Source organism: Drosophila santomea, chromosome 3L (genome assembly GCF_016746245.2).
Source record: "Drosophila santomea strain STO CAGO 1482 chromosome 3L, Prin_Dsan_1.1, whole genome shotgun sequence".
NCBI classification, from domain to species: Eukaryota; Metazoa; Arthropoda; class Insecta; order Diptera; family Drosophilidae; genus Drosophila; species Drosophila santomea.
Window position 1 is genome coordinate 9,193,945 of NC_053018.2, and position 23,206 is coordinate 9,217,150.

At 43.7% G+C, this 23,206-nt stretch overlaps 1 protein-coding gene across 4 annotated transcripts in view; it reads left to right on the top strand.

Annotated features, from left to right (window-relative positions):
- Positions 1-1,734: 1,734 nt before the first annotated feature.
- The window catches only part of LOC120450305 (DNA N6-methyl adenine demethylase), a 90,024-nt gene continuing 68,552 nt past the window's right edge, over positions 1,735-23,206 (top strand). Inside the window, exons 1-4 of one of the 4 annotated variants that reach the window (XM_039633250.2) lie at positions 1,735-3,805; positions 3,999-4,304; positions 9,897-9,914; positions 22,772-22,909. In XM_039633250.2, coding sequence (XP_039489184.1) covers positions 1,970-3,805; positions 3,999-4,304; positions 9,897-9,914; positions 22,772-22,909 — 2,298 coding nt within the window. In that variant the 5' untranslated portion in view covers positions 1,735-1,969. The remainder of the gene's footprint in view (positions 3,806-3,998; positions 4,305-9,896; positions 9,915-22,771; positions 22,910-23,206) is intronic. The other 3 variants (XM_039633252.2, XM_039633251.2, XM_039633253.2) reach the window with 3 other exon arrangements.

A 23,206-nucleotide genomic window follows, 5' to 3' on the forward strand; every position in this document is an offset into this window, starting at 1 on the left:
ATGCAGCTCAGCCTGCATTTAAAAGCTGCTGCAGCTTGAGGCGCATCCAAAGCAAACAAAATCATCATTCTCGCACATTAAAATCATTCTCACCATCATCATCATCAACATCATCATCATCATCATCATCATCATCTTCATCATCATTTGGGCCGACGTGGTGATGAGAAAGCCTGGTTCCGAGCCCAATGAACTTTGTGAAGCGCAACGAGAAACGCTCGCTGGCCAAATGCAAAAAGCCAAAGGACGCGCTGGGCAACAAAAAAAGAAACCAAAGGTACACCTGTGCCACAAAAATAAAGAAAATAATAAAAATATAAATAAGGGAAAACGAAAAGGAAAAGATACAAGAGCGGGCAAAAAATGGCGAAAAAAGGCAAGAAAATGACAACGGCGTTGAAGGCAACTGAAATACGCTCATGTGATGGTATAAGTGTGTTTCGCAAGTGTGTGTGTGTGCGATTGTGTGTGAGAGAGGCTTTACAAAGCCAAAACCAACTTGGCAGCATAACTTACAAGCCAAAAAAAAAAAAAGAAAAAAATCGAGAAAAAACAACAACAGCAGCGGCAATAAAAAGCCAGAAGTGAGTGTCCTTTAGCTCATTTTTTTTCGCTGTACGTTTTTTATAATATTTCTTTTTTTTTGCCGCTTCCTGCCTCGCTGACTTGGCCGCTCATTATATAGTCAAAGACCATAATTATGTGTTGAAGTTTGTAGATGTTTGAGGCCAGAGAGGTAAAGAGCCACAGGGAAATAACAAAAAAAGAACTTAATGGACAAGCTAACTTTTCAGCAAGGATATTTTTATAAGAAACTCTTGAACACCTTCAACTGAAACTTTACTAACAAAATTCATTTTTCTTCCCATTTCTTACAGCTTTCAATCAAAGGATTTGAGAACAACGGCGGCCACAACAACACAAAACACTTTGGAAGCTCTTTAAAAAACTTGCAAACGAAAAAAAACTGTTTCGGCCCAAAAAATCAAAATTGCAAACTAAAACAAAGAGAAGGCGTAAAATGAATTAGGCTAAACACACAACTTATATGAAATATAAATATTATTACTATTAAAGCCAATAACAAGTAACGCGCTAATGTTTAATTAATTGTTAAGTCCAGAACCCAAACAAACAAACAAACGGAAGACAAAGATTTTTAAGCCTACGCATAAGTACAATTTACTAGATATAAATACTTAAATTATTTTTATATCCGACGACATATTACAAGCAAAATCAATTGAGAAACGAAGCATAAACCAGAGTACAAATACTTAATCAATTTACAACAAGCAAGCATCAAATATTATCAACCACAAACTGCAAGTAATTAATAACGTAAATACAACAAAAACAACAACAAGAAGAACAACAACAACGCATACGAAATACAAATTTTACAAATTACAAATTTACAAAGATTTTTTAAATGAAAAACCAAAACCAAACCAAGTCTGCTACAAATTAAATCAAATATCAAAATACAAATTTTTGCCTAGCTGCCGTTTTACAAAACAAACAAAAGAATAAAGTACAAAACAACCAACCACAAATCTTAAACAACAATTTTTAAAACAACAATTTATTAAAGCACTTTACAAAGAAGAACACCATAATAAGTAATCAAATAATCAATAACTTTGCATTAAAACACGCAAAACCAGTGAGTTCAAAATAAACGAAATACAAATCTTGGAGTAGCTTCAACTTATATTATAGTATACAAATCTATTATACGGATATAATCAGAGTGTTTTACACTAGCCAACAAACAAACAAACCAGTCGAAATCAGAAACATTTTTACGAAGAACTACCTCAAAAATAAAGAGAAACAAGCACGAAAAGTGAACCGAAAAGTGTACAAAAAATCAAGCGAACAAATAAACGAATCTTCGAATCAATCAAGTACAAAGCCCCGCAGTTCAGCAATACAACTGCATAGCCATGCCAGTGTTTGAGCTTAAATGGCGTCTTCAATTTTAGCCCAGAGCAGCGCAGGTGCTACCGTCGACAGCAGCAACTTGGGAGCAACTGCAGCAGCAGCAGCAGCAGCCGCAGCAGCAGTAGCCACATCTGTGGAGGCCACCGTGTCCAGCCTGCACAACACCCATCTCAACCAGCTGAGCAGCCTCAGCCAGCACTACACTGCGCCGTACCACCATCCGCATTCGCATCCGCATTCGCATTCGCATCCGCATCATCACTACCAGCAGCACTATCCGCAGCAGCAACATCTCCAACAGCAGCAGCAGCACGCCCAGCAGCAACACCAGCAACATCAGCAGCAGCAGCAGCAGCAGCAACAGCAGCAGCAACAGCAGCAGCAGCAGCACTGGGACTACTATGCCAGGCAGCAGCAGCAACATCAACAGCAGCAGCAGCAACAGCAACAGCCAGCGGCCGCCACCGGCAACACCAACGGCAACAGCAGCAGCAGCAACAACTGCAACAACGGCAACAGCAACAACGGCAACAACAGCAACACCGACGGCAGCAATACCACGGTTCCAGCGCCCCTGGGCAGCAGCAACAGCAGCAGCAACCATGCTAATGCTGCAAGTGGTGGCAACAATGGCCAGCGGCACGGCGATGCCAATGCCAATGCCAATGCCATTTCCGCCACCTCCGCCGCAGTAGGAAATCCGGGTAACCAGCAGACGAACAACGCAACCAACTCGAATTCGAACTCCAATTCCAACTCGAACGGCAGCTACACGCGTCCCTGGGAAATGGAGTCCAAGGACAATGGGCCACAACCCCAGACGCAACCACCACATCTGCAGATGAAGAGCGGCTTCGAGCCGTTCTCCAAGCTGCCGTCGTTTCAGAGCCAGTTCCATGGCTTCAATGAGCAATTACTACCGGATGGAACACCCATGCCTGTGCCCATAGGAGCAGGAGTGCCACCAGGATCGGCAGCAGCGGTAGCAGCTGCTGCAGGTGTCCTACCTCCTGGCTCCGTGGGACCAAACTCAGTAACGGGATCCGTGGGATCTGTGGGACCCACTGCCATGAGCTCGCTGCAAACGGTGGCCATGTCGCCGGCCAGCATTTCGGTCAGCTCGCCGGGCATGATGAGTGTGGGCTCACCACTGACCCAACTCTCGAGTCTGCAGACCAGCATCACACCGCCATCAGCGGGCAGTTTTCCGGCACCACCGCCGCCGAACGCCTTTGCGCACCACCACGCCCTCAATCCGCACCACCATCATCGAGGAGCCACCGGCTATCCCACGCCCTATGCGGAGCTGCCACTCTATCCGGGTTTCACGCCGTTGGGTGTCAAGAAGGAGCCGAGCACGGGCGGCAGCGACTTCGAGATGCTGCTCAAGAAGGAGGACTTTGATCTCAGCAACAGCGGTGGCGGCGGTCTCATCCACCATCCGCTGCAGCACGGCCAGCCGCATCCCATACCCATGGGCATGCACACGCCCACCTCGTACGATGGCAACAACAGCAACAACAGCTATCCACAGGCGGCCGGCGGTGGAAGTGGCAGCCACACGCCGCACACCACCACCACCGCCCAGCCCACGCCCACCACCACCACGCCGGTCAAGGTCGAGAAGCTGCTGCAGTCGCCGATAGCTCGGCTGGAGGCGCGGAAGAAGGAGCGCCGGAAACAGCGGCCCAATTCGCTGGAGTCCAGTGCCGAGAGCGAGGCCAGCGGCATGGACGTAGACCCCAGCAATCCTGGCCAAGTGGACGCCGTCTCCAGCACGGCCAACTTCAAGAGTCCGTTGAGTGCCCTGGGCATGGGCGATAGCAACGATGCCAATGCCAGTGGATGCGACAAGCAGGTATGTAGCTGATCGGTGGGTGGGATTGTTGAAGCAGAAGGTATATATCGATTCACCTGGGATTAAAGAAGCATCAAAATTAATCGTTTTTGTTTAATAATTATCGTTGAAATCGATATATTTCGGAAAACTTCGACAATCCCATCGATAAACTAGCGAAACGGGGCGAACTGGCAACCGCTGCGATTAACAGGACTACGGTCGTCGCCACCATCTTCCGCCACCCACACTGAACCACCCGCCAATGCCACTGCCACCGCCCACAATCACAATCACACCCACCACCCACAATCACAATCACAACCACAACCACAACCACTCCAACGACAACAACTCCTCTTCCTGCTCTCTTTTCCAGTCCAAGAAGAAGCGGAAGCGGTGCGGCGAGTGCGTGGGATGCCAGCGCAAGGACAACTGTGGGGAGTGCGCCCCCTGCCGAAACGACAAGAGCCACCAGATCTGCAAGCAGCGCCGCTGCGAGAAGCTCACCGAGAAGAAGGTGAGTCCACATCTCACGAGTCCCTATCCCATTCTCAGATCCAATCCCACCGAAAGCGGTGGGGAGTATCCCACAGATTCATTCACGGGCAGCGCCAAAGTTACTCAATGAAATTGGCGGGCACAGTGGTTTTAAGAAATTAAATCACTTTTAAACTTTACTTTTATAAGAAATTAAACGTGAATAATAGAAATTCAGAGTAGTAGTATATCTCTTTAAGTAAAGCAATGCTCTATCTTTGCACTTTGAAATGGTGTTAGATACATACGATTTGGACCAGAAATTGTATCTTTTGAACCACTGTGCCCAAACGGGCAGCTGGGAATCGGTGCAAACTGGTTCTGGTCGTCAAAAGAGAGCCGGCGGCCAAGTAGCATCCACATCCACATCCACATGAACATTCGCATTCGCATTCAAGATTCGCGGTCTTTCGCACCAGCGGTCAGTCACTCAGGATTTATGTCAGCGCAACAGATGTTCCTTGGCCAAGTGGAACTCGTCCCGTCTCTTTTTGTCGGCCCCTCCGGCAGCCGTCTCTTTCTCCAGCTGCTCCAGCTCGATTTGAGATTTAACTAGTAACCTACAATGTGCGGAGTGTGTGTGTGTGCCCAAGTGCCTGTAGTGATATGTACGAGGTGCACTCAAGTATTCGAGTATCTGGGTATCTGAGTATCAAAGTATCTGAGTATCTGCACCGAGTGATCCGACATCCGCGCATCCTCCAGATACTTGTGCCGCTTGCCAGCTCCTTTTCGAAATCACTTAATATGCCGCAGGCAGAGCGTGTCCTTTGAGCGTTCGGAAATCAGGTTGCACATGTGTGCGCGACTGGTTCCCAAATCTGGGATCTCAAATTGCGCTGCATGTCGTCACTGGATGTTTGAATTGGTTGGATGCGGCGAGGTGAAGTGGAGGCTTGGGAACAAGTTCAATGGCCCAAGGACCACTAAGGAGTTTCAAGTGATCTGTTGCCAAGGATATGTGTGCATCTCAATTTTCTATAAATAAAGTTGAACAAGTTTGAGTGAGCACAGTACGTGTTTTATCAAAAGATAAACGACTTCTATAAGAATTTTCTACTTTATTCCGAACGGCGCTCATAAAAAGTCATCTTATGACACTAATATGAAGGCACTAAAATGACGTTTTATCATCCTACCTGAGCTCATAAAATCCGAAGCACTCGATTTAACTAGAATTCTGTTTGCCGTAAATTGCTGCCCAGTTATAGCGTTGAACCTAAACCTTTCCCACATACTTAATAATTGGCTGGGCCACATAAAATTAGACTACTCCAAGAATTCCATTCAAGCGGCATGGCTATGGTTGCCCAAGGTCTTGTTCCAATTTCCCGCGCCCTGTTGGCAAATCTTGAAACCCCGCCAGATAATCAGGGTATTTGGAGTATGTCCAATATTGACAGACGCTTCCACATTGCGACGCTATTTTCTCGGGGCCTCAGAACACAAATACAGACGTCCAATGACAGCACCAACAGCAAAAGCAGCAACAGCAACAAATGCCCAATATGCCATATATGTACATATACATACATATATATAAAATAAGAACAACAATAAAAATAACGATAATAACGAAACGAGGCAACGAAAACAATAATAAAAGGAAAGGAAAGGAGCAGATGTTCACATGTTACAAACGCGGCTTTTGATCGCACACTCACACACACACACACACAGGCACACATACCAATACACGCGAACAAAGCGGCACACACAGATACACACACACAGACAGACAGACAGACAGATAAATAAATAAGCGAGTAGTGCGCAGCGTTTTGTCTCTCAGTCGCGATCAGCGGACTGCAAACAGGAAACAAAAAAAAACAAAAACTCTATGGGAGAGTGTGAAAGAGACTGGTATATGCGGCAAAGAAAGAGACGGCACGAACGGACAATTAAGGTTGACAGGAGCGAGGAGATCGGACGCTATACAAAAGGCCGTCAAACGAGAAAATGGCACGCAGAGATCTCAACTATAGACCCCTACCCCACCATATAGCCAACCCCCCCGTCTGCAGAGCCCCTGGTTATAAGACACACCCCCCAACCCCCCGCAACGCCGACACACAGACGTCTCTTCGAACGACACACATAGATAAAGTTGTAAATTTCGCAGTTTCACCGAGCGCAGCAACAGTTGACATGTCAATATGGACAGCGTATCTGCAAGATACAAGATACGCGTCGCGATAGTGCAACGCCAATTTGGAGCTATATCCCCCCGCTCCACCACCCCCCTTCTCTTCCCATTGCGCCTCCTGGACAATTGACGCTTCAGTTTTACGATGCACCATCCTTTGCTTTATCATCGCCATCCGCAACATCATTATCAGAGCCTTCATTGTCCAACTGCCTCACATGCGGCTGAGCTACTGGAACACTGTGTCATTGGGCTGGGGTTTATCTTAAAGGAATTAAAAGTGCTTAATGTTTGCCCACTCAACAGAAAGTACAGCATAGAAATGAAATCTAGATATTACCGAAAACATGTTTGTTATGCTAAGATCTTCAATGCCTTGTGCTACCAAACAAATATTACTTTCTTGTGTAGCCCAGTGTATGTTGAAATTACTCATGTGCTCATATATTTATGCCTTTGTCCATGGACTTTATAATGACAAGGTTTTCGCGGTTTTTTTTTTCCCAGCCCAGAAAGTTCTCAGCTAAAACTCACAGCTGGGCGCATCTGTCCAACTTCTTTGGTCCGGTTTTTGCTCTTAATGGTGATAAATTTTGAACGTGAATTATTTCATTCTTTGGCTTCCCATCGATGGCGGATCAATGCACTTCTCGACTCATTTCTCTGCCATAAATAACTTATGCTTTAAGATGAACTCCAAAGTCTGTCCCTTTCCGGTGCTCAGATTTCCCTCTTGTATTTTTTTCGTTTAATATTTTTTGTAATTCCCTTTTTTTTTACTTTCACCAAATCAGCTAAAAAGACCTTCGGGCTTAGTCATTAACTTGGCTATTTGAATTGCTCAGCGAACTCACTCCGACCTCCGCCTTTCCATCTTTCCCACCAAAAAAAAAAATAAAGAAAAAGAAAAGTGAAATCCCTGGACAGGCCTATCTAAGAGGATATTTCCTGTGTCGCTCCACTCGTCTGGGGCATTTTTCTTCTTTAAATATGCAGTTTTTCTTAGGAATTTTCTCATTAAAATTTGAACATTTTTTCTACGTTTTTTTTTTTGCGCTTCCACAAATAAGAGGAAAACCAACAGCAAGACGGACGAATATTGAAAGTGTTTGAGTAGGAGGAAAGTTAGCGAAAGCCAAAGAAATCAACCCCAAAAGTCCATTTGGAGTCTGGTCGTGGTTTGAGTGATTGACTTCATTGCTCTGTCCAAGGATGCCCTTCCTTCGTGCCACTCTAGGATCTGCTCCTTTTTCCGCTTCTGGCTCTAATATTCAATTCACGCTGCGCTCCAACTTCATTGAGGCAAATGCACTGGAGTCACTAAAAACCAGCATACAGCCATAACAACTTAAAGGTTTTCGCTTCATGCATACAAAATGCTCTGTAACGTGCATATGCTCACATGAAACCTCGCCGTATCCTTATCCTTAGTCCTCAGTCCTTAGTCCTTCTTTGGGCCAGGACGAGTGCATTGCTCCTACTTGAGACCACACACACATCCACACCCACACAACAGCACATCCCGTTCGTGACATACTCTCGGCAAACACACACACTAGCAAATGGAGAGCGTGGGCACTTGCCAAGGTGGCTCATGCACTGCGCTTAAAACTTGGTCCTTAAGGAGAAATCAAATTCTTCAGCTGGCTATGGAATATTGCAACACAATTTAACCCAGACTTGGGATCTGCTAGCAAGCTTGAGTTGAAATTCACCGTTCAGATCCTGGAACACTTTTTGTGACAGTGCCCCGTTTTTGGCACGTTGGCTTGCCAGCTCCTGAAAAACAGGATAATACCAATACACACACTCTTCAGTGGATACTTGAGCCACGACTGCAACGCATGGTGGTGCTGCTCATGACGATGCCGATGATGATGATGTTGAGGATGATAATGACGTTGGCAATAATGCACTGGATGTGCGTCATTATGAGCATGTTGTGCAATCTGATACTCGGTCGTGGTCGTGCTCCTTGGATATCCAGTTGCACTTGGGCATCCTCTTTCATCCTGCCCACCTATCTCTTTCGCTATCTCTTTCCCCAGCTATCAGTTGTCCCTGTCTGGCACAGAGCTTGGCAAAAAACGGAAAAATATGTTGGCCAAAAATGTGTTGTCTTTTTGGTTAATTGTCGCTTGTGGCCAGGCACACGACGGCCGCCCTCTCTTCCGCTCCAGAAATCCCAGTCCTTGTCGTCCGCCAGTGATTCAATCATTCAATCTATAAGCAGGCAATATGTGCGTTTGTCATTCGATAAGTCCCAAAAGATGCTGCCAGGCATGTCTCCCATCTCCCATCTCCCATCTCCATCTACTTACCCCCGAAATGTGGTGTTTCAGTTTGAGTTTGAGTTTGGGTTTTTCAGTTTCAAATCGAGTTCAATGCTCTGCACTCAACTGGCAGATAAAGTTTTGTTTTACGTTTCTGCTCAGGTACACAGCAGAAAATTAAGAACTTAAATTAAATTAAGAAATAAGTTTTTATATATCACCAGAAACTATTATAGTAGATTTGGGTTCATGGTGATTTTCAGCTATAGCTCTATTTGTAATATCCTTCTTACTTGGTTTGAAATTCTTTTTTTTGTGCTTTGAAAATCAATCTTAAAATACCGTAATTTCCAACTGTATCTGCAGCTCGTGTCCTGCGGCCGCCGGGCCACAAATCCTATTGAAAATTCCAGGCAGCTTCCGTTGTTTTATTTCCTCCTCGCAGGATTGCATATTCATCTGTTGCAGGGAGCACACACACACTTTTATTCGCTGGCCATCTGCAGAACTGGCTCGCCTGCACATCTGTTCGCATTGTGCTCCATGGCATAGGAATTGGAATTGGAATCGGAATCAGGATGGGAATAGGAATAGGAACAGGAATATGAATCCTAAGCCAGTGCAGAATCCTGAGAGCAGAACTTAAGCCTCATGCTGTGGAAACACACATGCACGCACGTCCATTAAAATGGCATTGATGAATGATTTTTGTGTATATTATTTTATTTTAAGCTGCTTAGGCTTTGTGGGGATTTATGCGTGCGTTCTTTAATTGCCAAAATTTAAATCACAACTTTGAGCACCATCATTTAAATACGTGCATTGTTTTCATTTTAATGGGTTCTTATTGCTGCGGCTATTCGGGCACCAAATTGCTGCCATGACAGCCAATTAGTGCGCTTATTTTTTGATAGCCCGCCACTCGGTCTCTATACACACACTTGTGCAATGTGCCATTTTTCATATATACTTGTTTATTTTCCATATAGTATATATGCGGTTTTATTATCCAGCATTGAGTAATTTTTGGTTGGCCAAGCTCCCTCGTGCACGGATTTATTTAATTTGTAATTATTGCTAATTATTTTATGCATCACAGCTTATTTGTATTTACAGTTGATTTATTTTCATTTCTATCTTTTTTTTCTTTCAGGAACCCAAAGCCAAAACCGTACGTATACATTTTAATGTTATTAAGTTTGCACATGGAGGGGCATTAAGTAATTATTATTTAATAGTTTTAAAACACAACAAACAATCGGTATTTTTTCTGTAACAAACGAAGTATTTGTCCAATGGTGGAATGTCATATCTCGTTGAATTCGCAATGAAATTCCCTATCCAGTGGTATGCAAGTCTAAAAATTTTTATATTTTCCCATTATTCACAAAAAATGACAAAAAAGTCTTCGTCTTGTTGGCATATACTTTGTATAATATAATATATTATTTGTACCATTGAAGCGAATGAACAATCTCATTTAGATCGGTAATTAAAATCGAGTTCTTAGAACTCCTCAGCCATATTGTTATCACAATTATTCGATCTTTGTTCTGCAGATTCGGTTCTCAGTAGTTTTTTTTTGGGTAGTTTTGTTTTGCAGAATGTCTATTGTTTACCCTGCAGATACAAATGTATCTTTTCATCTATGTAGCGATTGCTATTGTGTGGTTGTTTCGGTGCTCTTTTTTTTACCAGCAGAATTGTTTGTTCTGTTGTCTCCGCATAAATTAAATAATAAAATGCTTGACTCTGTACGTGTGTGAGTGTTGTTCGGCAGTCTGCGCAATTGAATGCTTTTGTTGCTGTATTTATGGAACAGATTTGCCGCTCATGTGGATGAGGATGATGGTATGGATGGGATGTTGCGATGTTGGGATGGATGGGTTGATCTGGTGGCTCTGATTCTGAATCCGATTCTGGTGGTGGTTCTGCTGCTGCCCAATGGCAATCAGTCGGGTCGCACTGCACACACACATTTATATAAATCTGCGCGCTGATCGTAAAGCGTTGTTAAATTTTAATAAATAAATGTTCACATCCTTGTTAAGTTTGCCAGCGGCGAGAACGAACATTTGCATTGATTGCACTAGCACAGACAAGCGGAAAGAAGCGAAAAATGCAAATTAATGTTATATAATTACGCATGGAAGGGAGCACGCTGCGTATACTTGATGGCAATTTGCATAAGGGCAAGGCTGAGAAAAAGCGGGACTTTGTGAGCACTTATCCTTGTAATAGTTAAAGGACAAAAGTGCCGCATTGCCCGTCCTTTTGCACCTTTTTCACCTCTATTCCCCCGATAATTAGTGCAAAATCAGTTGGTCCCTCACTGCCTGTCCGTTTTCTTAATGAGAGACACAAAATATCCATTCCGTAATGAGGTCCTTGGCTGGTGAAGCATTACGCTGCGATCCTTGGGGTGGCCAGGTGCAATCCAGCAATTAAGCAATTTGTTGCCTGTTATTGTTTATTAATAAACAAACAACAAAGCGAGACGCCGAACTGCAGCGCTAATTGCCACAGCAACCGGTTGGGAAACTGGCGGCAGGACCGCTGCACAGGCTGCAGTGAAAGCCAAATGGTTAGAGCTCAAATGGATCAAGGATATCCATGCACATGCAGAGTCCTAGAAGCGTGGTACCCACCGGAACCCATGGAACCCTTTTTTTTTCTATTTTTGAAGTGCATTCCACCCGTTGCCGGCCCCCTTGGAACTCTTTTTCACTGCCCGCTGGCTCAATTTAAATATCAGCGATGCATGGCCAAAAAGGGGTTAAACTTGCACTTCAAGAACTGAGCTTGCTTTTATAAATATAAATATTACAAAATTAATGGTGTATTCATTGTCATGTAATGGTGTATTCAGACTGAAACAATCGCTTTATTGGTAAAGATACTTAAATAACATTTAGCTCTTGCTAAGCAAGCCCTATTATCTCGCAGTGCATCACTGCCGTTCATGTGTAGCTGTGTGCAAGGTGCAATTGCAGTGCATTTTTCAGCTTGACCGACTCGTCGTCGTCGTCGTCGGCGGCGGACCCTTTTCACAGCTTATTCCCAACTGCGCGACAAACTAAGCAAATTCGCACCCCAGCTGAAATGTGAAATGCGGCGGGAAAATGTGGAAAAGTGTGGGACGGAGGCGAGGGAGAAGGAGGAGGAGTCGGAGTCGGAGGAAACGGTTGTCATTTAGTCCAGTTTCCGAGGGGTTAAACGCAGCCATAGGCGGACAGATACACACACACACTCCCATTTGAAGGAGAATACCTAACTGTAATGGCTTAGAGGGTCAGCAGGTTACAAAACTTACTAATTGCTGGCGGCCTTTGGCACAGAATGGTGGAATAATGGTGGAAAAGTCAACTAAATGGGGCACTAAATGCGGCCTAAAGTTTCCACGAGGGGGATGTGCCAAGGATTTAAATATAATTACATAATTATGGGTGCAATTAAAATAAAAATGTATCGGCTATTAATGGGTTCGCACTCGTTTTGATCTAATCGTTTGCTACCAATTTCTTAAATTTTAAAGGGTCAAATTATCAGTGAGACGCGCTTTTTGTGCCACTTTTGAATTTCAATATGTAACATTTCCTGCATTGCCTGCCAATTTCGCGTTTCCTGCCTTCTGCTGGATTCCCTATTTTGGCCAAATCCGTTTAAGTCAAGTGAATCAAACGAAATCACAGAGAGTATAAAACGTAGGGCCAAAGCCCGTTGCCTTACAATTTCAATTTCCAAATGTTTCCCGGCGAAAGTTGTTGCTTGTTTTTGCTGCTTGTGCTTGCTTTTTTTGTTGTGCTTTGCTTACAAAGTGCCTATCAAGCTGTAACAACAACAAGCAACAAGAAAAAAAAAAAAATACGGAATGATTGCATTTTGACACAAATGGGAAATGGAAAACTCTGGCATATTGTTACAACAAAAACATGGAGCAGAGGAAAAGTGAGCAGAACAGGGACGCACTTTCCAAATCGATTTTTGATTATTTTGCTTATCATTCTGTTTGCTCCCTCCTCCTTTCGGGTTTTCCACCCCTCTCCCCCCAGCGGGAAAAACAACAAGGAACCGCCGTAAATTCAATTTAATTTTCTTTAAATATTATTTGAGACAATTTCACCGGCATTACAACGAGAAAAAGTGGCAGACCATTTTTGGTTCGTCGCTCTGTGTGCGAAGTTTATTTTATAATGTTTACTTTCAATAACTTTCAGATATATCCCCCATTTTTTCGCATAAACCTGGCAAACACAAAAAAAAAGAAGAAAAAACTGGGGAAAACATCACCGCGTTGTGGAAAACAAATTTCAGTTCAGTTCGTTTGCTATTTATTTTATTTATAGCTGAGAGCTTTTTTTGCATTTGGCGGACTTTTGTTTGTCGGCGCAAATTGAAAATATAATTGAAACAATAAATTGTTATGTTGCCGAGAACTGAAAGAGTTGGCCGTGGATTATATGTATTTGTCCGTTTTCGCTCGTCTGCTTTTTTTTCTCCTTCCTGCCAAGAGCAACGAAAAAATCAATTTAATTTCAGGTTTTTATTTTTTTTTTTTTGTTCACCCGACTCTGGCAGCAACTAAAAGTTGGTCTCACTTCTCTGACCAAAGTCAAGTCATTTGCCAAAGTACGAAAGTCCTGCCGCGCATAAACATCCCCTAACGTGGCTAACGTGGGGGTGGTTTGCAGTCAAGACACCAGCGAGCGAAAGAAACGCAAAAAGAAAGAATTAAAGAAATGTTTTTTTCAAACTGAACAACAGCAACAACAAATGAAATAAAGTAAAAAACTCCACAGAATCAGCGGCAACAACAATGAGCCAGCCGTACGTGCAACATGAATGCGCTGCAAAAATTTCACAGCACGTAGCTGGCAGTTGTAAAGGGCACTGGAAAAAATGGGCGTATGCTCTGAAGATTGAATATTGTGATAAAAAATATTTACATAAGATGATCTTACGGCTTTGACTTAGCCAAGATTATATTTAAAGGCCAACTGTCACTAGATTGCTGTTCTATCTTGAGTAACAGCGTAGTGTTTCAATTTTATTTCAAAAAACCTTGGATTAGTTTGCACATCAGCAATGATAAGTGATTTGTGATCCTTTTCTGCCCGTGCAGGACTTAAACTTCTGAGCAGGACTTTGCACTTAGCATTTAGCAGTGTGCGCATGTTGGTGTGATATCAAACAATTTAGCGCATTGCATTACAAGCTGTTCGCGCAAAAAAAAGAAAAAAAAGTTGCGATGCAAGTTTTCTAATTGCAATGGCGCCCCCCAAAGGATATTAGGAGTGCAGATTAGGAGGGGGTTAACAGCAGGACTTAAGCGTGGGGTTAAGTGTGGGTTAAGGGGCACTGGGGTAGATCCACGGGGAAATGGAAAATGGGAAATGCGCCTGGCACGCACTCACAAAGTATTCTTGTTGCTGTTGCTGCTGGCACATCATCAGCTATGCAAACAAATACGCATAAATATGCACGCACACACGCCCACCCACCCACGGCTTTTTACACAAAAAAAAAAATGAAAGGAAAAAATGGAGGATGAGTATAAATAAGAGGAAGCTCAAGCAGAGGGAAAATAACAAAATCAACAAACACGCACAGCAGCAGCTACAGCGAGCGGTACATGTGCAAATACACAAATACACAGGCCCACAAACACCACCTACATCAGCTCCATCTCTCTCCTCCCTCCTCCTTTCGGCACTTTCTCCAGTTTTTCAAGCTGCTTTCAAGCTTTCTCCCTACGCACATTGCGTGCACAACAACAGCAACACCAGCTAGAACAGCAGAGGGCTGCAGAAATGGAAAAATGGAAGAAGAAAGGAACGCACTGCAACTGCTTCTTGGCTCAACTCCCTGAACTCCTTACCTCAACTCACCTCAGCTTTTCTTTACCGCGCCTCCTTGCAAATCTTCAGAGCATAACCCCATCGGCACTACAGTGAACAGGTGCTAAGGTGAACAACAATCAGTTTAGTTATCCGTTTAATTACTAGTCTTTGTTGTGGCCAATAAATATTAGCCACTCTCCTTCGATTAGCACTTGGCTAGAAGCTTTGACGCTTCAAGGACCTCTTCCAAGTGAGCCGCTGCAAAATCCTTAGATCAAACGCACATCAAAGCGAAGTGTTCACCCTTCAAAAGCTAGCTAATTTTTTGCTTTTGAGGCAGCAAAGTGTCGAGCAGCCGAATTGCACTTAATTGATATTCACTGTGGCCCAGGATGACGCACTTTTGCGCGTGAGGCACTTGCCATTCTTCGCCAGCGTTTTCAAGTAGTTGGTATAAATATTTGCATTTCACAGGCCGCACCGCAGTGAAAAATGGGGGAAAAACCAGAAGTCTTGCTTCGCCTGGCACCCCAAAAGGAATATCTGCGGGGAAAGGGAGGAAAAGGAGGGGAGGGAAAAAAGTAGAAAGGAAAATATAGAAAAATTACCATAGCCTTCGCTGGCATCTTGCCCCATCTGATAAACAGCCGATGTTTGCCATGTTTGCCATGTTTGAGATGCTGCGATGCATCTGCATCTGCATCTGCATCTGCTGTGCTACTTTGTCGCTGTTAATTATAAAAATTTTCCATTTTCCCTCGTTTTAGCTGGCAAGTGGAGGAAATTTTCTAAGCGAGCGCTCAAAAGCATGCTACAATTTTCCCCCGTTTGCGGCAGCTTTCGTCGAGCATCATATACATACATATAGTACATAAGTTGGTATATAAGCACGTACATATATTTTTAGACTTGTTTGAGCAAATTGCAAGCTGGCAGTTTCTGAGGGGGGTTGGAGAGGGGAGGAGGAGGTAGGTGATTTTCACAACAAAAGTTTAAGAAAAAGAAAACTGTGCAAATAAAACTTTTTGCTTTCGCTGGCTTTCCACTCGCTGCAAAAGTCCTTGCCAAGGGTAAATGCAAAGTTCGCACACACTCTCACACATTGGGAAAGTGGCAAAAGAGCGAATGGGGGGAAAATGCGTGTTGGCCAAAAGGATGTTGCAGGATAAAAAAAAAAAAGAGAAAAAAATAGAAAGGTGGAGAGAAAGCGCTGAGAAAAAGAAAAAGTGAAGAAAATGCCAAATAAAATGGTGGAAGCTGGGCTTTGATTTCATCTCACAGGAGCGGGTTGCAGGACCCGGAGCAAACCAGGACCTTTGCAGTTGGCAAAACGCTTCACTGCACTTGACTATTATTGAAGTTGGAGCCCAAGGACCAACAGCAAGCAGCAAGCAGCAGGACCCCGGACCCCAAGTTTGTCCTTGCAAATAGAGCTGCTGGGAAACTTTTGCCTTGGGGCCTGCGAAAGCAAAGGCAACATCTTTGGCACTGGCACTGGCATCCTGGCATCCTAACATCCTGGCACTCCGACTGGCGTCCTCATCCTCATTCTCCTACTCATCGTTCTTTGCATATTTTAGCGCGCGATTCGTGCCTTCGCGTTGCATTTTTTATGTGTTGGTAGGTCATTGCACGTACAAAAGCCACTTTTACTGCAGCTGCCACTGCTGCTGCCATTGGTGCTGCTGCTGCTGCCATTGGTGCTGCTGCTGCTGCGAAACTTTGCTGCTGCTGCCAAATTAAACAACATTTCTGCTGCCAACACGCTGTTGAATTTTATTTTCAATTTATATGCCCTGAAAGAAGCCCACGGAGTCCATAAATTCTATCATTCGATGGGCAAGTGGCGTCAATTTATTCATTTACAGCAAGAGATGTATATAGTTAATACTAATTTGTTAATAATTTATAATTATTTGCAGTTTTTATTTTACAAATTTTCTCAAACTCAGAGTATTTAGACCTTCGGGTGTGCAAAACTCTCTACTTCCGTTTAATGCATTTTAATGGTCAGTCTTTTGTGGGTGGTTTTGGCTGCTGGCTAAGAGAAACGCGATCCGAGCTCTGCGGCTCTATCAAATGCAATTTGAAGCGCTGTGCCACGCCCCCTCATCAGCAGCCGCGCCCACCTTCTCACTCGGACTCTGTCAACTCGAAATGCATTATTTGCATTTCTTGTTTGGTCCACAGTGGTCGCGAAAAGTTTCTAGCCCGCACTTCGTCCGTTTTATTTGAATATGCAATGGGAATGGCTTTTTAATTTGCGATTCGAGCTGAGCATAAATCATTTTGGGATGCCAAGCGACGAATGAAAAATTAATGCCATGACTCGGGATCTGCCGAGAAGTGCAATCAGCAGGAGGATAGCTCTATATATCCTTTTTTTGCCAGGATAGAGGATGAGTTCGCTTTTTGCACACAGCAGCGGCACATTTTTATCGATTTTCCTGTGGCAATGCAGGCGCTGAAATATTTGCAACCCCAAAAACGAGTCTGAATTTTTTCCTTTTTTTTTTCACCCCGCTCCTTGTCAATGGACCACGCACTTTTGGAAAATACCAGAAACGCTGGGAAAACTGAGGAAACTGAGAAAACTGAGAAAAAAGGAGCAGAGTGACTAGAGAATAGAGGATGGCATGGAGAATGTGCACAAAGTACAGAGTGGGTGGAGTGTGGCATGATAGTGCGTACGTGTGCGTGTGCGTGTGTGTGTGCGTGTGGGTGTGCGTGTGCGTGGAACATCGAAAAGGGAGAGATGGAAAAAATTCGCAATGAGGGTTGAAAATAAATTGCTTTTAATTTGATTTCAACTCAATTAAATCTACGAAATGGAATTTCAAATTAATTCTTTTCCGCTCGCCCGCCTCACTTTGCTCACTTTGCAGTGGGAGTTGTAGCCTTCGGCAGTATCCACAGTCCATTATCCTTGGTTAGTCCTGCCACCAAAGTACTGCCACCAAAGTCCAGGTCCCAGTGCTAATGCACTTTCATTAGCACGCATCTGCAATCCCAACCAAGTCGAATATAACTAATTAAGTTCAGTTCTTTTGTCCTTTGGCTCTCCTGGGGATATTCGCCCAAATGGCCAAATGGCACAGCTGTCCTTGATTATTGGCCATCGAGGTGCTCAGCTAAATTGGGAAAGTTTTTAATTTTAATAGCACGGACCAGGATAATTAGTATTTATATGTTTAGTTTTATAATTGATTTAAACATGATTTACCTAAACATATTATATGCATAGTAGTTCTCTCTCTCTGTGACATTAATAGAAAAGACAGAAATCAAGAAATCCAGTAGATCTATTGATATTAGATTTAATTTTCAGCCTGAGAAGCCTTCTGTGTCCTGGCCTCACCTTGGCACAATTGTTTCCCACTTCAATTGTTTTGCTTTGGCATAAGCCAGTTTACAATTAGCACGGAGATTCCGATGCTAGTTACCCCCATCTTGGCGGTCATAATGAACCCAAACCCAAAGCCAAATCCAAAACCCATCTAGAGCCAGAGCCAGAGCCAGACCCTCGAATTGTGTCACAAGGCAACCGAATGCCCTTTGTTGTGCTTTACCCCTTTTATCACTCATTTTGTGGCCTGTGACGGTGACGGTGACTTTGGCTGATGCTTTTCCGCTTTTTCCGCTACCCCAACAAACAATGAGCGCGCTCCCCCTTCTGAACTTGACCTTGATAAATTTGTGAAGTGAGCTTTTTAGCACATATCAAAACGGTTACATCTCAAGGGGCGAACACACCGAAATCGTCGAGGGAACGAGGGGAAGGTTGACATTGAAAATTTCGCATCTAAATTACGTGTAACAAATCGTCGGATGACGCATCCTCGCCCCCCCAGAGAAAGCAGATATGTAGGTATGTATGTACGTATGTACGTATGTATCTGGCTATCCAGATACATAATACATATAGGGGTGGCTGCAATTACAATGCCAAATGAAACGAAACTCACCCTCGTCCGAGTGTACCAAACAAATGTATATGGACGTGTATACGAGTATGCAGGAAGTCAACCCCCGAAAAACCAGAAGAGAAAACCAGAAGAAAAAGTCTGACAGCCGCAATCAAAATGGGATATAAGCCATAAAAAGCAAATCCAACACAGGCCTTGGCCCTGGTGAATCATCATCATCGTCGGTCTCGTCCTCATCTTCCTGGTCCTCATCCTCGTCCTCGTCCAGAATTTCTCCAGACGAATTTTGCGGCCGACTTCAAGGACGTCGGGCTAATCAGGAAGCTCTCGCCTCCCCCACGAAAGTGATAATCAAAATAAACAGGGCTCAAGGTGGCGAATGTTGGGGGGTTTCTGGGTGCGACAACCTTGAAATGTTTTGCCTACGAAAATCGATGTCGCTTCCCGGAGGCTGACTTCCCCTACTCCCACACACAAAAAAAGGGTTGTCCTTGGCGCGGAAGTAATTAAGGCTTTATTTTGACACAGGTCAAGGTTGGGAATCCCATTGGGAATTGGGATTAGTGTGTGCCCTTCTAACTTTTGGTCCGCTCTAAATATTCAGGTGACCTCAGATTGCTTGGAATATATTCCACAGAAGATAAAGTTTAAGAAAAGTAAGTTTAAGTACTTTGTGTAACAATTTAGGTTGTTTTTTAGTACTTGATTTGATACTTGAAGCGAAGCGATACAATGTATTCCTCCCTGTGACGCAGGATATTAAAAATCTACATTTTATTACCGCCTCTTTTCCCGCAGTGTCTGCCCAAATTGGAGCTGTCGAGTGCTTCGGTGTAGGAGCTTCATAATACATCAGCCCGAACGAAGGGTTGCCAAAACTGTGGCGCACATAAACCAAACTTTTTATGGCTCATTAGGAGGGGTAGGAAATGCCGAGGGGTTGCTATTGCCATTACTGTTGTTGTTGTTGTTGTTGTTGTTGTGGTTATTCTCCAGTGACTTTGCCCCCCCAAAAATTGTGTCATAAAAAGCGACCCCTTGCCGCTGGCTTTTCCCGATGTTGTTGATGATCCGGATCCTACCACAAACCCAGTTGGCCTAGGTCAGTGCTCGCTTTTTGGCCCATTTGTGTGGTTGGCGGCTGGCGGTGTGCGTGTGGCCCATTCTGCGGTTAACTTAAATTCGAAATGGGGGCTACCTGTTGCTCGGCTCCCGTTGTTACGAGAGCCCCCAGGAGCAGAACTCCACCTCCCTTTGTGTCCACTGTGAAAGTGAACCGCCGGCGGGCTTTTTGAGCAGCTCATTATGGCATCGCAGCAGCTGCCACCTGCCTTCCGTTTAATAAAAACTAATAGCCCCAATTAAGTCGACATGCGTTTTGTGTTTTCCCATTGTTGGCGCTAATAAAGTCGGCACAAAAAAACACCCTGCACTTAATTGAAAAGAGCAGAGGCAAGGAACCTTTCAACAGGAAGCTATGAAAAAATTGATTTAAAGAAGGTTTCGTTTTCGAGGCTCATAAACTGTCATCGATTTTTTTTGGCGAGGAAATGACGAAGCTTTCATCACAGGATTTTATGCATGTGTTTTTCTTTTCTCGTCTGCAGGACTGTTTCCTTTTTTTTTGCGATTCTTTGTGTGCCTTCTGGGTTGCCTACTTTTGGCCCTATTTTTGCGGGTCGTTGGCCTGGTTTTTACGGCCTTTTTGGGGCTTCTTAAAGTCGATTGTCTGTATTCATTCATTCAGCTTTGGTGGGAAGTTCGGATTTCTTGAATTGGGGGATTTTATTGACTTGGCTTAAACTGTTTATTTTATTAGTAAATGTGCTAATGATATTGTGATTTGTGTTCTTTATTAACAAGTTTATAATCACTTGGTCTGTTTCATTTTTCAATTAAATCAGGGAGGAGTATTCAAAATGACTTACTGACCAATTTAAGAGTACCAGCATAAGATACACCTACCCCTTACGATTCATTTGATTTATTCATTTATGTGTCTGATGCAAAAAGTCTAAGTTCCTGAAGTGTAATTCTTTAAACAATTCACTAACAATCATGTTTTAAAGTTATAAATGAGCTCTACAAAACAAAAGTCTTGAGTAAATCGAGCCAAGTGGATTTCCACTTTGGGAATCGTTCAGATTCACCTCCAAAGTATTTTTCTCCACTTAAAACTCGAAATACTTATTCGTACCATACACAACTGTACCGATTCCACACTCTACGTAACTTTGTCGTATCGGTTTCAGCCGAAAACACCTCAACAACTCCCGAAGGCAGCAACTAAATTTAGACGCCACCGAGTGCAACCCCAACTCGCAGTAATCCCAGATACCAGATATCCAGACTCCGTCCATCCCCAGTCCCAGTGACATCGTCTCCATCTTCCATTTTCCATCTTCCATTTCCAATCTTGTGGCAGTCTTTTCATCATTGGGGGGCTGCAACTGGCACGCTCTCAACTGCGACTGTGTGACTCGTACTTTGGCTGTGCATTAAAATAATTGCTTCCGAAATGACAACTGCTGCTAAAATTGAAAAGAGCCCTGTACGCAGACGCATTTCGTTCCCAGTTTCCCCCGGATCCCCGGATCCCCGATTCTCAGTTCTCAGTTCTCAGTTCCCAGTTCCCTGATCGCCCCCAAAAGGTTGACGTTCTTGCAACATGTGTGCGCGCCTGCGCGTGCCAACAATGTAAATGCAGCTTGGCGATTGAGATGGCAGTGGAGTACACATACCGCTTGGGGTTGGCTTTTGGTGGGGAAAAGAGGTCACTGAGAAAAAATGCCAGCTTAGTTTTAATGAAACAAACAACAAAGAAGGCTGGAAACTGCATGTTCCATAATATATATTTGCTCTAACTACTTAGTTTGTACATAGGTAGTACCCCAAGTTAGTAATTTAGAGTGCACTGCCGAATTTTCTCGCAGTGTCTGCGATGGCGTCGCTTATTTACCGTTAAGATGCAGCGGCTGTCAATCAGCCACCGAAAAGACTCAGACAAGGGCATTCCGCAGGCACTCCTGCGAAGCTGTCTGGATCCGATTTGGATCCATATGTCGGCCCCGCCATTTCCCTTGGCCCTCGTCGTTCTATTTTTGGTTGCAATGTGGAGCTGGGCACGCCTGCGCACACACTCAAATGTGCGCGTCCATAATTTACATTTTCAATTTTAGTTTTCCAACCGTTTTACCGTTCGATTCTCCGCTTTCTCAGCACTTTGCCTAATGGTTCTTCTGAGACCCGATCGCGTCTCAGGCTCTTTTCTCCACGGCTCTGATATTTATGACCCTGCGCCGGAAATAGATTCGGAATTTGGTCCAACAGGCGGTTTACTTGCAGCCTGCTGCATGCTTATTGGAATTATCTATGGTTTCGATATCCATATGTTGCGTTTTACTCGAAAGTAATTTAATTTGGCAGCCAGTTTCCTCTGTCATTATTCAAATGTGTAGTTTTGAACCTGTGGGAAAAGTAAATGAACTGTTGGGAATCAGGATGCGCAGATCCTGTTTTATAGAAATCAATTAAAGGGAACTTTACCATAGGCAACAAATGCTAACATAATTACATTGAATAAAAAAAATACAGCTCATTTATTTCCCTTTTAATTATCTATAACGATAATTCTGCTCTTTACTGCTAGTCTCTATACCATCAGAAAACTTTCAATGATTTCTAGAAGTTGAATTTCTCCAATATGAAAATACGAGAGGCCTGAGTTTTTATGCCACTCTCACAAAACTCTCTTAAAAATAAAATGTTTACTTGTGTTAATTATTCAGTTATTGTTAACACCTATAATTTCTTATTGAAATTGCATACAATCAATTTATGGGAACGCTTCAGCAATTCTACATTCATTTTACGTGCAGCGCCATCTAAATGTGGCCTTAAGCTACATAAACAGTTCCATAGCTTGCCACCAGATGGTCGTTTGCATACATGTAAAATGACTGTTGTGACGCCCTCTACCGGGTAAAAGATGAACTTTAGATTGGTTTGTGTCTAAATAGTTTACTTCGCATATAAAAAACTAGTCCTTAATCATTTTTCAATCGTGTATAAAATACCCCATGGATAAATAAATATAAGTACGCTTACTAAAAATATTTAAGTGGATTTTCCTAATATTTTTGTATGCCACATGTTTGGAAAAATAAAGGTACACATATAATTTCACCATAGGAATATATTACCTATTATATACTAACTGTAAATATATTATAAAATAATCCAAATATCCCTTCTCCTTTCAGATCGTATTCGGTGCAGATGGTCAGCCCGTTCGACCCGATTCGAAGCGCGGCCGAGGCAAAGGAAAGTCGGCTGGTTCCGGAAATGGTTCGGTTAACGCCACAGGTATCGCCGCCGGCAATGGAACACCAACAACTGGGGTAAGTGACGTCACATTGACTTTATTGCCAAACCGAAAGCCCAACTCTCCTCCATTTTATTCATGGGAGCTAATTAAGTCACGCGACGACACTGGCAGACAGACTGTCTGCGGTCGAGGGATTGCCCAGGCCCGTTTCCCATACTCCCAACCCTCCCAGACCCTCATCCACATCGAGACCCCGAGCACCAAGCTCCACGAAGCAAGTCGCAAGCCCCAGATCCCACATACCCAGATACCCTGACCCCTTCTCGGACCACCAGTCTTTTTTAACGGCACGCCGCAACAACGTTTTCCA